Genomic DNA, 15,691 nt, shown 5'->3' with positions numbered 1-15,691 from the left:
GCAATATGCCATAAACAATTTTCCCAAGAAACTTTAAGAAACAATGGAACATCCATGGAGTGAGTTGATAGTAGGCTAATGACTTGCATAGAATCTGTCTCTAACCAAATGTTATGCCATTCCTTATCCCATGCAATATAACAGAACAATAGCTAGTTAGGACAGGAGGTTTTTTGTTGTACCAATGAACACTATTATGCAATGTTATAATTTTATTTAAATTGTAATACGTGTATTTAATTTTTATTAAATACCTTAAAAGTAAGACATATGAAACATAAACGTTGCAAGTATCCAAAATACAAGACATATGAAACATAAACGTTGCAAGTATCCAAAATACACATATTTCTCGACTAGGACGTATGAGATTGAAGATGTAGATGGGAGTCGGTATAAAAAATTCCCTTGGCCTTGTTCTATATTATTCACGAATCACAACTTCTAATTTTAGAAGCTAAGCATCCCTAATCACATTTCTGAAGTTTCCATTTTTCTAAGAGCAATTACACCCCTAAAGACTTTGGGCCAATACTCAGCGCATTTATCCACTCAAGTGAACAGTAATAGACTCCAGTGAACAGTAATAGGCCAAAGCATCTCCACCCCTAACAAAAAATAGCTTAGTCAATTTTATTAAAATATTATTTTTTTTTATTATAAAATAATAAATAATAATAATTTGACAGATTGTGTATCAAAGCACGCCAAACCACCACCACCTTCATCATCACTGTGAGCTCTCTCTCTCCCTCTCTTTCCCTCTCTTTCCCTCTCTCTCCAAAAATGCTCCTCAGACCAGAGCACACCAAGCCCACACCCCCTATCTCCACCCTCCATCAAATCCCCACCTCCCCTTCACTCTCCGCTTCCTCTCCACCACCCACCGCCCTCCGCGATTAGACCTGCCCCAAACTGGTTGACATCGGCGCCTAGGCTCGCCAGCTCCAAACCCGCCGCCTCTGGACGTAAGCCCTGACCTTCAGCTGCATCGCCGGATTTGATGTCATCGTCCTCAACAGCTTCCAGGACCAGCTCGTCCTCAACAGCAAGTTCCGGGTTGGCGACCTCGTCCTCGAAGGTAGCGTCATCCAGCCGTCTTCCTCGCCGGAGATGGAGTTCGTCATCACCGATTTCGGATCATGACGTCAGCCTGACGTCATATAGGCCGGTCCCAAGGTCTATCAATTTTGGGCTGGCCTGGAGACCAGCTTGGGCTGGGTGCCAGGCAATCTCGTGGGCTGGAGTAGGTTGACAGGATCCCAGCCTGGTTTTTTGACTGGGTGTTGGGTTATTCCACCTCCGATGGAACTACTCTAAGGTGGCGTCTCTGTCAGCATCTATACTTAATATAGTATAACATTTGTTTGACAAAAAATAGTACTCCTATTCTTTTGGCATAAGAATTATGAACATTGCCCAATTAGAATAATTTTTTTTATTTTGGAATAGCAGTTTTTTTTTTTTGAACCATTTGGAATAGTAGTTAAATGCCCAATAATTCAACTTCTTCATAGGTAAAATTTTATTTTATAATATCAATTTTGCATCTACCATATTTTACCAAAAAAAAAAATGTTAGCAAGATTTGCACTAATCTTTGCATTTGAATTTTTCACTTCTTCAAATGGCACGTGTCATTTGGAGACATGCAAAATAGATCTTTAGTGCCTTTGAAATTATATTTTATATTTTTCATCATTGATTCCTAGCTAAAATCTTTTTCAAAGATGATTTGTAAATGATGATAAAGATAATGAACGGTTCAAATTATAATATTGCACGGTTAAATAATGTCATGTCCAGAAAAATAACTCTTTACATGTAAAGAAGCCAAACAATCTACCCATGATTGCACAAATATGATTAAGGAAAAACTATAGGATAGTAAGCATGAAAACCAGAGTTGGTGGATTGTATATCTAATTAAAACTTAATTTTAAGCTAATAAGATACTGTATTAATACTGATCACAGTTAATTTGTTGTTGTGCTCATTGGCGAAGCTACGTGAGGGCGAGGAGTGGCGGCCGCTCCTCCCCTTGCCGGAAAACACGCTTAGGAGCGCTAGTTTGGCCCCTCCGCTCTTGTCGGAATTCATGGCACCTGTAAAAATTGGTTTTGGTCGAATTTGCAGAGGAGGGGCGGTGGAGATTAACATAGGTCCGGAAGAGAGTGGGATCGACGGGGAAGGAGATGCGGTTGCGATGGACGGAGGAGAGGTTGATGGAGGAGGTGTGGGGATGAGATTGACGAAAAGCGGTTGGGGGTGCCAGGTCTGGGAAAAAAGCAAGGAAGAAGATGGGTGTTTGGATGTGGGTTGAAGATAAAGTTGGGTGTTTGGTTAACAAGATAACAAGTATTCGGGAAGAGTTTTAAATGACAAGTGTTTTAAAGTTGGGTGTTTGGTTAACAAGATAACAAGTATTTGTGGTTTTATTTTTTATTCTTGTATGTATTTTTATTTTATCTTTTAATACTCCCACCGTATTTATCTAAAACTCTCACATTATTTATAAATATTGTATTACTTTTAAAAACAATGTGAATATTGTTTAATGCTTATTTTACAATAATTTAAATCTATCTAGGCTTGCGCCTAGATCTCGCCTAGGCACCTAGCTGTTAGGTCTCAATCCGCTGTTTGATTAATACCTAACATTTTTTAGGATCTAATCCTAGCCAATTTAAGTTTCTTACATTGGCTTAGATATTATTGCTTACAACCGCTTGGGTGGAGAGATTATTTTCTGCTATGAATATTGAGTCAAAACTTTGCATTATCTAATGTGAAAGTAACCGTTTCGATTGAACCTTGTACTTTTTTTAATTTCACTCCTTCCCTCGACAAATCATGACTTCACCACTGGCTGTGCTTAGTTATAATTGGATAGCCGGCTAGCTTAGAGCAAAAGTCAGAGAGTTTTCTAGTGGAATATGTCCACGTGATCGTCGTCACGTGTGACATGAGTAGGATTTAGGCTTTAAGCTTTTGGAAGTATGAGAGGAAGGCTTATAATATAAATCCTTCAATTTAGAGACTAAAAAATGAAAAGATTATTATTCATTTTATAGTCGTTGATCTAAATAGAAAAGACAAAATAAATTCAAAAAACTATCATAACCACTGATCTTCCATCTACAAAAAAAATAAAAAAAATAATAGCGAGACCCACCCCATCGAAAGCTGCACAACATTCTGAGTCCCCATTCAACTATTCAAGTGCTTGAGGAAATATATAGGGTCTCCGGCCAGTCCTTTTACTATGGGGACTGGAGTTTCAGCCCCTTATAAGTAACAAAATCTCTAAATTTATGTGCATACAGTGGTAAAAGGGTGATACGGACTTTATTTAGGGTCTCTGGAGACGGTTAGCCGTTGGCATTGTCAAAATTCCATTGCGTGCTGTTAGCTGCTGAGGGCCAATCAACAGGCGCTAATTACAACTATGGTAATAAAAGAAAATTGTGGCAACTGCTACTGCTAACAACCCTTAGGGCTTTTATGCCAACTTCCAACTAATTGGATCCCTTTTCATTGTCTTACAATGTTCACCAATAACTTGAGAGAAGAAGGTCACTGGATCTTCCAAAATGTAGCTGGAATTGACGATGTCATGAGAGCAATTATGCAGTCAACTTTCCAGGTTTGGTAACAATAATTGATAGTATTCTAACACCGCCTGCTCTTATTGGATATCAGTAGTTAGAATTTTTCGTCAGATTTATGTTTATATATTAATATACATAGGGGAGGATCTTTGACACACTTTTTTACACAATTTTTTATCTACATTTTATAGGACTCATCCGAGTCATCTATCTTTTAGAATATTATTCATACATCATTCTTACAAAAAATTTAAACAACCCCAAAATTATTAAAACATTCATTTGTAATGAAGAAAATGAATGATTACGATTCTACAAAGAAATCCTAAACTCTTAATCGAACGGTCAAGAGTTTCAAATTTGGGTGATTTTAGGTAGACATGATCTTTGAGGGAAGATATAAAAGATAAATGGTTCGAATCGTTGAAATATATTACAAAGTGGGCCCCACAAAATTTGTGTCAACAATTGTATAAAAGAAAAAAAGTAGCAACACGGATATGTCATCGTATATATATAGCCCAATACATACATACATATATATGTACAATCCTACTCTCCTAAGGTCTTCATTTAGAAGACTTATGCGGACCAAATGCATATTAGTGTTTGTTAAACATTTTAAGCCTTTAGATGAAAATTAATATAATATTGTGGATAATACGCATTTGGTCCTCATAGGTCCTCAAAAACATCCCATGCTCTACACAAAAGGGGTCGGGAGTGAGTTAAATCTCACAATGGGCTAATAATAATGTGATTCAAATTACCTTTGACGAGAATCGAATTTAAGACCTCTCACTTATAATTGAAGAAAAAAATACAATTAGACTGTAGCACTAAAGGATAACACTGCATGCTCTTATTGGGTAATAAAAAATTCGATTAGGTTGAAAATAACTAAGGGCCCAATTTATAATATTCCAACTCCAAGACAAACTTTGTACGTGTTTTTTGTTTGCCATCGAAAACTAGTCACTCAAATGCTACAAAAATGCTGTGTGGATCGATAATCTTGCCACCGTATGAGTTAGGTTAGATTAGGTATATGCATGATCTGGGAGGACATTAAGATTTTGGATTATGCAATCGGAGCTTTCTCATCTAAAGGGCTGAAATATTTTGTAAGCATGGTGCAGATAGAGAACAAGAGTTATTTAGTTTAGGTAGGAGTATCCGGTAGGGCTACCAAGGTCGGTTCTAAGATTTTTGAAGCCCGGATGATCCACAAAAATGTATTCTATCTTTATATGAGAAAATTTATTTGTTTCACGTATAAGACTTCGATAAAAATATACTTAGAAAAACACTTCAAAATCAATAATCTAGAAATACGGAAAACTAATTTATTTTGTATTGAGAGAAGGGAAAGAAAAAAAGCTCCAGGCTTATAAGTAGATAGATGATGAATTTGTTTCCCTTCAATCTAAACTTTTAAAGTGTTTTTTAATTACTCGTGAGTGTTTTTTCTTATTTACTAACCTTGTCAATATAAGACTAAACAAATAATCATATTTTCGAGTATTTGATTGATATGTATAAACAACGAATGAGCACTAAATTAAACCTAGTATTGGTAAAGACATTCATACATATTTCTTGAAGGCTAATGTTAGGGATACCAAATTTTGAAAAGCGTCTGATGTGATTATTACTTATGTGTTGATTAACATGTTTATTTTCTATTGGTGGCACGTCATCCCGTTCCTCTTAACTTAGAATAGTAAATATTGTTTGTAATAAATATATACATATATATATATTAAATAATGTGTACATGTACCATGATGTCCGTGTTAAAGTTATAGAGACGGACCAATGATTCAATATTGATGTTGTCTTCAATTTAACCACCCACTCATTCACCAAATGTGAGAATTTTTTTTCCTCCAAAAATTCAGTGTAATTAGGAATGAAATCGTGTAACTATAAGTAGTAAATTTCTGGCAAACGAAGCGGGATACTCAACATCCTCCACCAAAATTTCTGTCAGGATTGAATACCAACATTACTTAACCTTCCAAAATTTCAGTACTAGCCTCTACCGTCATAATCAATACACCCGTTTATCAGAAGACTCTGATGCAAAAGAAATTCACATGCCAACAAATTTTGGACAAGTAAAATTAAAAGCCCTTCACGACAGAACCAACTACTAAACTCACTCATAAGGGCCATTTATTTAGTATGGCCCCTCCACATCTATTTATAAGCTTCTATAAACTTATATTTTCTTCAAATTAATTCAGTTTGCCTGTGTACTATAAGTGAGTGAGTGAGTGAGTCACTAGCTTGCTTCAATGGCGCTTTCCTGGATTCTCCCAGCACTTCTCTTTACTTTTGTTCTTGCAAATATGGTTTATAAATTTGGTCTATGCATTACTCTTTGTTAAAAGTTAGACTTGAAGTGGAATAAATGTCTAAAAACTGGAACCCACATAACTACTAACTAGTAATTAAAAAGAAATTAATAATCAAACAGAAATTCGTAAAAATTGGAAAGAATAAAAAAAGCACATAACATTTTGAGCTCAGTATTTCATTAATTTTAAACAACATAAACCATTGCTTTTGATTAAACTTCTTGATCATTTGACCAAATTTTATAAATTTATACGTTTATAAAAACATATATGGATGTACCCCCTTGATAATTTTGATGCCCCCAATTTTTTTGGGTTACAGATGGTTGTCCAACCTGCACTGGGCTCGGGCCAGCCCTGAGGGCTACTACACTACAGCAACATATACAAACTGTAGGTACCACGAATCAGTTGATGGAATTATGAAACAAGGGTAATATTAGGAAAACTAAATTTGCAAACTAAATGATGTGTCACCAATAAGAAATAAGCACGTTAATCAACACTTTAGTAATTCAATCATCAACTTCTATGTCACTTAGTTTACAAAATTTAGTTTGCACATTTAATCTCTCTAGCATTACTCATGAAACAAATAAAACTTACATGAAACAAGAACACTAAGATAATGGTATATTAAACCAATCAAACAACCATGTGAGAAAATAAAAACAATTTACGTTGTGTTATTAGTCTAGAACGCCAATATATGTAAATTCGCCTAGGGAAAAGGTGTTTGCATGTGCAATCAGAAGCATAATGTGGTCCAAAAACCTATACCGACTTTTTTCTCCTAGTTTGGTGCTATCTTATATGTGTAGGTTGTAGTTACAATTTATACCCCTCATGATTCAGCTACAATGGACCCGTTCCTAAGTGACTCAAACAAGCAGCTCATGAGAGATGCTTCTCCTTAAAATCACTAGCCATAATGATATTTTATGAAAAAGCAACGAAAGTGATTTATGGAGAAGCACATATCGTTCTCCTCATAAGTGATTGCACCCGTCTCAGAATTACTTTCCAAATGAGCATTTAGAATGAATAATAAGAGAAATAGAAAATCCATTTCAAGTGTATTCCGAGAGAATTAGACCTTTTTCATTAGCAACACAAAACCATGAGTACATGACCAAGAATTCCTCGAGTCACAAAATATGCAACGCGCAAGTGGGAAAATCAGGTGCATACATTAGAGGAATAACTTATAGATTACAAAATTGGTCATTCTTCACAAACTTTACTTTGCCTGTGCTACAGGGCCTGCTGATGCTGCATACGGATGGCGAATACAACAGGCCATTCTCTTCCAAAGGCGATCACGGTTGCCCTAGGCTCGTCCATTTCGCTGCACCTTATCAAAAATTGGATTTTCGACCAAATCTTTCGCTGACGGTCTCCAGACTGGATTTGGATCCAACATGACCTGAGAGATTTATTAAAATGTAATGCAATCAGCAACGCTATCACAGGTTTTGTTTAGTATCACAAACCAACCAAGAATCGTAGGATGCTACATGTAGAATGCAACCGATTTCTTAGAAAATTATCAATAGTAACAGAACTACTTGACTATATCCAGTAATAGCATTCATGTCAACGGAAACAATGGATATGCAGAATCACAATCGTATTGTTAATATGATTTCAAATGAAAGTCTCACGAGTGTTTCATCTCAAGAGCCTTTTACTTATATATGCAGGCAGAAATTCCAGTGATCATTATCTCTCCATGCTATTCTTACATGAAATTATCAGCAAACGTTATCACAATTCACACAATATGATACCGTACATCCTAAGTAATGGAGTAGTTCCCATTAACAAAACTTTGATTTCTAATTCCAAGATCTTCAAGGAAAGAAAAGGAGGCAGTAAACTGTTAGCTCATTCATTCTTTTCATTACGCGCTCATACCGCAGGATAAGTTCATAACTAAGAAACACTTAACAGAAAACAAAAACCATTTCCTTTAGCAAAGATTGGCAATACGTAATCGAGCACGAGAAATGTCATTCTCGCATGAAAATTAATTGCAACAAATACAAATAACAAAAGTGAAAGTCACAAGTTCACAGCCATGTTACCTTGAGTAAGTTCTGAAATTGCAATGAATGACCAGGAAGAAGTGGCAACTTTCCCTCCCTAAGATTTAAAATTTGAGGCCCTGATTCTGGTAAAGGAGAACCTCTAATCAGCTCGTAAATAGTGACTCCCAATGAGAAGATATCAGCCTTGTCAAGATAATCATATTTCTCATTCAGGATCTCTTGAGGCGTATATCGAGCATCACCCTCTTCAATCGGTAGGCTCTTATCAAGTAGAGTTGCACATCCAAAGTCACCAAGCTTATAAATACCATTCTTCACATATATATTATCAGGTTTTACATCTAAGTGAACTATTCCTCTCCCATGCATAAACTGCAACGCTTTTGCAATCTGTACAGATTTTTATACGAGAAATTAGCATATGCCAGCAGAAGTGGAAACCTTGTCAAGTTAAAAAGAGTTAGAATTAATCTAAGACTACAGCCTGGGAGATAGGACCTCAGACATGTGTCAATGCCAGTGAGTGTGCATGCCAAAGTGTCTGTGATATGAATATGGGCATACATTATATTAAACCCATTCCATCTAGTTTACGATAGCCGTGTGATCTCCCTTCAGGATAGTATTTTCTATAGAATCAAGCAAGCAAAAGACTGAGCTCAACACCAAAAATCAAACATCTAAAACATTCATACAGATGTCGAGGAAGGGTATCTCTCTCAAAAGATGAGGAAAACAGAACACAAAAAAACACACACACACTTCAATTTATTATGATTTTCGAGAATCAAGAATTCATGATTGAATGCACTCTATAACCTAGAGTGGAGTAGTGCATTGATTATTAGGATTCAATGTAGGCGTTTGTGATGAAAGGGCCTAGAAACCCTGTTTCTCGTTTCATGAGTGAAGACCTCATTGGCTTCTCAAATGTAGTAAAAAGGGATCCCTGCTATGTACGCAATCTATTAAAAGTTTTGGTGCTAGTACGTGTTTACATGGGTTACTATTCAGTTTCAAGTGAGAAGCTTGTTAAAACTCATCCACACAAACCTGATACAAGGCTTCTAAAATCTCCCCATCTTTGAATGGTCGGGACAACTTGTTTATGGATAAGCTGTGATCACATAATTCCATCTGAATGTGGAGCTGCTCATTTTCAAACCAAGACGAGTAGTATCCAACAATGTTTTCATGGGACCCTAGAAAAAGCAAAACAGTTCAACCATATAAAAGCAATTGCCATAGGGTCAAATAGATGAACCAGAAACACAAAAATGAAAAACTAAAAATAACGGAAACCTACCTAAAGCTGCCAGAGATTGAACTTCCATCATAGCCTTTCTCCTGCAAAGGATACAAAAAGTAATAATGCATAAGCAAATGGCCTCAACAAATGGCAGATATATCTACAGCATGAGTAGGCAACCTTTCTGTGTCCAGATGCAACTGCTTCATGCTACGTTTCACGGCATACAAACAACCATCAATTCTGTTCAAGACTTTGAATACGTGACTGAAGTACCCACTGCCGATTTGCTAGAAAGAGAAGGCATATTACAAATAAGTTAGCCAAGTGCACCAACATTAAAATTTAGAACTAGATAGCATGTGCTTAAATCCATAAAATTTTGGGATTTGGTAAATACCTCAATCTCGTGAAAATCAGCACAGTAACGTGACAGGCCATTTCCGCCCATAAAAGTAGGGAAGAAAGCTGGAAATTGCAGCATTCATAATTAGAACATGAAGACTGAAAATGAAGTATGGGGTTTCGACCAATGTCTTAATATTGAAGTAGTTTCTCATTCACAACTAACAGAAGCATACCTGCACATTTCGATCTTTGGCTGCCAAGAGGATCAATGCCCATTTCTGAAGCATTCTTAATGTACGGATTCTTAAAGCAAGGAGGAGGCATGACACGACAGCGTAAAGCCACAGCAGATTGAGATACATAATTTTGCACCTTCCGCGGTTCTGTTGCTGTTGGTTTCTCTATCATAACCTCATCCATGCCAAAAACATCTGCTTCAAGCTCAACTATCGGCTGATTTCCGGACAATGTAGGGCTGAGAGGATTCAATGAGATATCATCTGCAGAAAGTATGAACTTTTACTTGCAAGACCAATTACCCAAGTAGCTTTTCATCAAAATTTACTTCGTAGTAAAAAAGTTAAAACAAACTTTTAGCCTTACTCTGACACTGTCTTCGCCTCTTCGATTTAAGGGTATTCGATTTCTCGGGTGATTTGGGGCAAGGGATGTTTTCCAGCTAAAAATAGAAACAAACATATTAAAGCAACAATCTTTAAACCCATCTCAATTTTACAGAAATTGTGAAACCCAATCCAACCCATTGTACCTTGGTGCAATCCCAGCCGTTCATCATATGTTGATTATCCGGTGTGATATAATCAGGAGTGCTGCATCAATCAAACCCAAAACAAACAAAAAAAATCCAAGTTTTCATCAATTTTTCGAATTCAATACCAAAAAGCTTGAAAATTTACAAAATTAATGACGCGGAGGATCCTACCAGAAGAAATCTTGGCTGAGAATGAACTCCCTGTCGTCGACATCGGTGTCGACGTCGGTGCCGAGGGGAGCGGACGAGGGAAGGCTGCCGTCGGCGGCTCGGGCTTCTACAAGGTTCTGGAAGCGAGAGGGGTTGGATGATGACGTGGAAAACGACGATTGGTTCAGGGTTTCCCCTAGCTGAAGCCTCGCCAGCGCTCCCTTCATCTCCCTCCGATTCTTCCGCTTCTTCTTCTTCTTCCGCGTTTCTAGGGTTTTGCTCGAATCGACTGTCTCGTTCAGTGTTCTTCTTGCTCATGTATTAAAAAATTTAAACTTTTGGGATTTCAAATCGCGCGCGACAAAATGATTGGCTGAAATGGATCTACTGTGCGCCACCGTGATATTTGATCTAGACCGTAGGATTGGCATATCTCCACCGAATCCATTTTGTGTGGGGATCTTTAGGATCCTCACATCCTAGCCTTTCATTGTATATCGTATGGTCAATTTTTGTCAAATACTATTTGTGTTTAATTTTAAATAAAAAAATATAATGATTTATGACAGCACAATACACGATGAATGACTAAAGATCCCCACAGAGTGAATCCAGATGGGATCCAATTCCTTGAAATTTTGTACCAATTAATAATCGTACAATCGAACCAGATATTTTTGTATGGTAATGGTATTCAAAACCTCTACCGCACTATACCATATCAAACCAATGTTATATAATTATATATTTATATTTTACATCATTATAACTACTATTAATTAAGTTTTGTATAGAAAATAATTCTCATAAAGATGAATGATGACTATTGATACCATGACACTTTAGCGCTACAAATATGATTATATATTTTCCGTTACTGCAATAAAGTATCATTAGCGGATATTCTAAACATAAAAGAGAAAATTATGATAAATGCAATATCCAATTTTTGGTTCGGCCCAGTGTGCAGGTTGTACTAGGCTCTAGTTTTCTGTTTGGGCCTGTCTCGAGACTCCGAGCCCATCGTACAGTTCGATAAACTGAAAAAGTTCCCGGCAATTCAAACCCAACGTACAATTTCATAAATCAATTTCTCCCATCTGAAACGGCGGTGGATAATGCTGAAGTTCCTGGGAGGAGCAAATGTGGCGGCAAGACCCTCCGCCGGCGAACCCCTTCCTTTAAACCCATAATTTCCTCCGTCGGTGAAGATTTGTGAGCTCCGCGGCCATGCTTACGCGTCGTTTTCAGACGATTCCAGATTCTGATCAGAGCATTTCCGGTAAACTCTCTCGTTTCGATTGTGTAAAATTTTTTGTATTTGGGATTTCTGGCTTAAGTGTTTTTGGTTGTTCCTCTGGCAGATGAGGAAGAATCTGACCGAGATTTTCCCAACAATTGCGCTGCTATTGGCGGTTCCGCCAAGAAAAAGGTTTTTATTTTTAGAAGTTTTAACGAAACGCTGTCGATACTGTAATTTATTTGTCAGTTTTCATTAATTTTTCTTTTATTTTTATATTTATTTTGTGAGAAAAATTGGAGCAATAGTTCCGAACTTTGGCCCAATTGGAGTCTGAACTAAAAATCCGTGAGTATTGGTTCTTGAACTAAAGTTCCGATTTTTAATTAGAAACCAAAGCTCTAGTTGAGCTAAAGTTTAGTGACCATTTCTCCAATTACCTCTTATTTTGCTTTAAACTTCAATGTTGTTGATTTAATTTGTATGTGTGTGCATTGTTTATGTAATTTTAATTGATCAAATGTTGAAGCTGTGTGTTTGGATACCAGGAAAATTTGAGAAAGTAGAGAAAATTATGATAACTACTTTTCTGGTTGTATTGACAATTAGGCTAGTTGGCCAATGCAGTGCGCCCTGCGGATCCTTTTGCACCGAATTTGAATCTCCCTTTCATGGTTTAGAATAGAATATCGTCTTGTAAAAACAAGTGATTATAATTACAGTGTTTTGCTTTTAGACTACAATTAATAATATCTTCATTAACTGAAAGCAAATCGATAATTAGGCCGAATAACTGAACCACTGTCATCATGACATGTGTCACAGTCTTGATCGGAGAAAGATTTCCTGTGGCTTGAGGTCAGAGTAATTTTGATGAGCCTATGCAGATGTTTTCACTTGATTGTCTGCATTAGTAGAAATTAGAAACTTGTGTTGCAGGAAAAGATGGTTTGTTAACAAAAATTATATTCCGTAACAGGAGGAGTTACCACTTTCATCACGGCTGGAAATGCTCAAAGGTATTGTGATTTTTCGAAAATGGCTACTAGGGTTGTACTGGCATACGCTCTTTTGAGCAGCAGTATTGTTCAATTGTTTCAGATGCAGGTGCAAGTGTGTATGCCTGCAACTTGGAGGATGAATTGAGCTCCGATGAAGAGGTAGTATGCATTTGGGTATAGATATATCTTATTCTGTATTGTGTATTAACGAAGGATTAATGTGCTTGTGAACTGTTTCTGGAAAAGGGGAACAACATGCATGTGAAAGTTCCGGTTACTCTTGGTGCTAAAAAGTTGCAAAAGGATTATGTTCATTGCATTGGAAGTGATAAAGAAGATGAATCATACACATGGTCTGAAGTAAGTAAAGAAGCTGAGGCACTCATGCGATTGAATGAACAAACTTCATGTTCATCACCAAAATCTGATTATTCGAAAGTGAATAAATCGGTCAAAGGTATGGTGTCCTTTTTGAAAGGTGACCCTTAAACTTTTGTACATCGTCACAGTCTGTAGTGTGTTCTGTTAAACTTGATAATCTACTGTTGTAGGAGTGAAAGACAAAGGCAAGCCAAAATTTTCCTTCCGTTTCAAGACTCAAAAGGAAGGACCCTCTTGCTTTTCTGTATCTAAAAACGAAAGTGATATGTCATTCAAGGTTCAACAAGTGCCTGAAATGTTGAAGGCAACTGAGCCCAGGACTGAAGAATATTTGGATTCTGAGCTTATTGAGGATATTCAAGGAGAAGAGGAAAAACAGTTGGAGATTGTTCCTGTTCACGTTAATGAACTTGGGCATGGATCTGTTGAGCAGTCAATGGCAGAGCTTTTAGATGGCCTTCAAGATAAGACATCTATGCTGAGAGGAAGATCTAAAATGGTTCTCTGTCTTCCTCTCTTCAAACATGTTTTTCTCTTCCTTTTCCCATTTACATTTTTTCTGTTCCTTTTTTCATCTAGCTTTTGTTTCAGTATCGTAGAAAAAGGCGTAAAAGGGCGCAGCCTGTTATGAAGATTGTATCTTCACTTGGAGATAGAGTTGTTGACAGTGAAAGCTCCCCTGAGCACTTAGGCCTGGGATCGCCAAGTAATAGTGAGGTATCTCTCTGTACTGATTTCCTTATATGTTCATTCCAGTTCAATCAGTACTTTATCAAACATATATTGTTTAGCAGGCCGATGATCAAATTCTGAAGCTTGATAAACCGGAGGTAAAGAGGCAAACACTGGTAGATCGATTTCAAGAAGCTTTGAGTGACAGAGCCCTTGTTGCAGTGCCGAAACCATTAAGGTAAATGGTGTGATCCTGTTATAAAAGTGCAGTCGATGTTAGTACAAGTGACTTCTGTACTGATTGCTAAATGTGCATATCTACTTGCAATTTTGTAGAATTGGATTATTTGGGCAACTGCAGCAGGTCGTTCAGAGTGATAAAGAAAGCGATATGGAATTCTTGAAGAATATCGAGAATAGAGCTAACCAAAGTAACAAGGCCTTGCAATTATTTTCTTTTTAAGTTAATTTCTGCATGCATAGACTAATTGTATAGGAATTCTGCAAAATATAGTGTTAGTTCTTCTAAAAAAAAAATTCTGCACAATATATGCCTTGACTTTGTTCCTCGTTTCTACACCTCCTCAGATGAACCAAGCTGCATTGATGTGAAAATTCTTTCAAGATATTTGGATGCGAAGTTGACAGTTTGCCACTGCTCATTTGGAAACAATGTAAAGGTCGCGTTAATAATCATTTCACAGAATTTCTTCTGGCGACATGTTATTGTGTGAATGCAAATGCAATTTTTCTCACAGCTTTGTTAGAAAGGATGACTGAAGATCTGTGTTTCTTTGTGCAGCGCCTCCCATGGCAAGAGAACCCCAAGAATACGGTGAATGAAGAAACAACATGGACAATTATCTTCAATCCAAGAGTTTGTGACGATGTTGACCTTGAAGTTGGCAAATGCATTCGTATTCACCCCCCATGGTATGATTACGAAATTTGAATCTTTGTTAGACTTTGCCTGTTCTGCAGTACCATTGTATAACAAGGATGGATAATTTGGGCAGGAAGGAGATTCATGTGGGGAATGACAAAAGCATTATCTTATCCACGTATTTCTCCGAGATTTCAATTTGACAAGATACGGTTTCTCAACAACCAGGATTGGTACGATATGTTCCTGCCTAACTTCAAAGTCCACCTCGCTCGATGCTCAACAATCATCAAGCTTTACATGGTAAGCGGGTTGAGTATCAATTGAAGGTGGTTATCCACAACCTCCATTCGGATTTTGTAGTCATGACGGAGGGAACTCTATGCTGCCGGTGTCAGAGGGATATCCTCTGCTCGAACGTTGTTATGGCGATCCAAGTGGTGCAGCCAGTGAAGAAGATGTATTTTGGCTTTGAAATGAATGCTGTATTTGTGGGAGGAGTGGTTGGTTGGTGAGATTTCTGGTTGCAGTTGGTAGTGATCGCTTGATCGTCAATAGTTCTAGTGGTCCTGTAATTCTGATGGGAGCTGATCCCGATCCATTCAAGTGTACACGAATTAATTGTCGGCTAATTAATAGATGAATTTGTAAACCACTATTAGTAAATTTCAGATTCTCTGATTTGGCGGGTTTAAAATTTTGGGTTTTCGTTTTTTTAATCTTTTCTAGCTTAAGCATATTTCTTCCCTTTTCCTAGTCACACATCTCGTGTGTTTCTTTTCCCTTTGCTAGCTTATGGAGAAGGTGTTTTATTCAAAACGGATGAAGCATCATACAATCATGCATAAGTAGCGTCTAAGATAGCAAAAGTCAGAAAGGTTGATCGGTAACTCAAATATGATAATCAAGAAAACAAAAACGTAAACTTAATTAAAAGATTCGTTCTATGAGTACGCTGTTAGATGTAAAT

At 37.1% G+C, this 15,691-nt stretch overlaps 2 protein-coding genes across 4 annotated transcripts; one reads left to right on the top strand and one right to left on the bottom strand.

Annotated features, from left to right (window-relative positions):
- Positions 1-7,053: 7,053 nt before the first annotated feature.
- LOC126615548 (wee1-like protein kinase) lies at positions 7,054-10,847 on the bottom strand. The gene is made up of 10 exons (XM_050283378.1): positions 10,566-10,847; positions 10,392-10,452; positions 10,226-10,301; positions 9,856-10,122; positions 9,675-9,742; positions 9,455-9,564; positions 9,332-9,372; positions 9,079-9,227; positions 8,062-8,415; positions 7,054-7,400 (listed from the first exon to the last, which is right to left on the bottom strand). The coding sequence occupies exons 1-10, from the start codon at positions 10,769-10,771 to the stop codon at positions 7,305-7,307; spliced, it is 1,428 nt and encodes a 475-aa protein (XP_050139335.1). The 5' UTR covers positions 10,772-10,847; the 3' UTR covers positions 7,054-7,304.
- A 689-nt stretch (positions 10,848-11,536) lies between these two features.
- Positions 11,537-15,402, top strand: LOC126615549 (uncharacterized). Of its 3 annotated transcripts, none has more exons than XM_050283381.1 (12): positions 11,537-11,826; positions 11,909-11,976; positions 12,764-12,803; positions 12,886-12,944; positions 13,032-13,242; positions 13,337-13,665; positions 13,758-13,883; positions 13,958-14,076; positions 14,175-14,269; positions 14,427-14,512; positions 14,641-14,771; positions 14,855-15,402. In XM_050283381.1, exons 1-12 carry the CDS (start codon positions 11,775-11,777, stop codon positions 14,922-14,924), a joined length of 1,386 nt encoding a protein of 461 aa, XP_050139338.1. In that variant the 5' UTR covers positions 11,537-11,774; the 3' UTR covers positions 14,925-15,402. The 3 variants fall into 3 exon arrangements, with proteins under 3 accessions (XP_050139338.1, XP_050139336.1, XP_050139337.1); XM_050283379.1 differs by having other exon boundaries at positions 11,541-11,826; positions 14,427-14,518; XM_050283380.1 differs by having other exon boundaries at positions 11,543-11,826; positions 13,961-14,076; positions 14,427-14,518.
- The last annotated feature ends 289 nt before the right edge of the window (positions 15,403-15,691 follow it).

This window comes from Malus sylvestris, chromosome 3, assembly GCF_916048215.2.
Source record: "Malus sylvestris chromosome 3, drMalSylv7.2, whole genome shotgun sequence".
In the NCBI taxonomy this organism is placed as follows: Eukaryota; Viridiplantae; Streptophyta; class Magnoliopsida; order Rosales; family Rosaceae; genus Malus; species Malus sylvestris.
The sequence above is the reverse complement of the archived record's forward strand: the minus strand, read 5'-3'. Positions and strand labels throughout refer to the sequence as shown.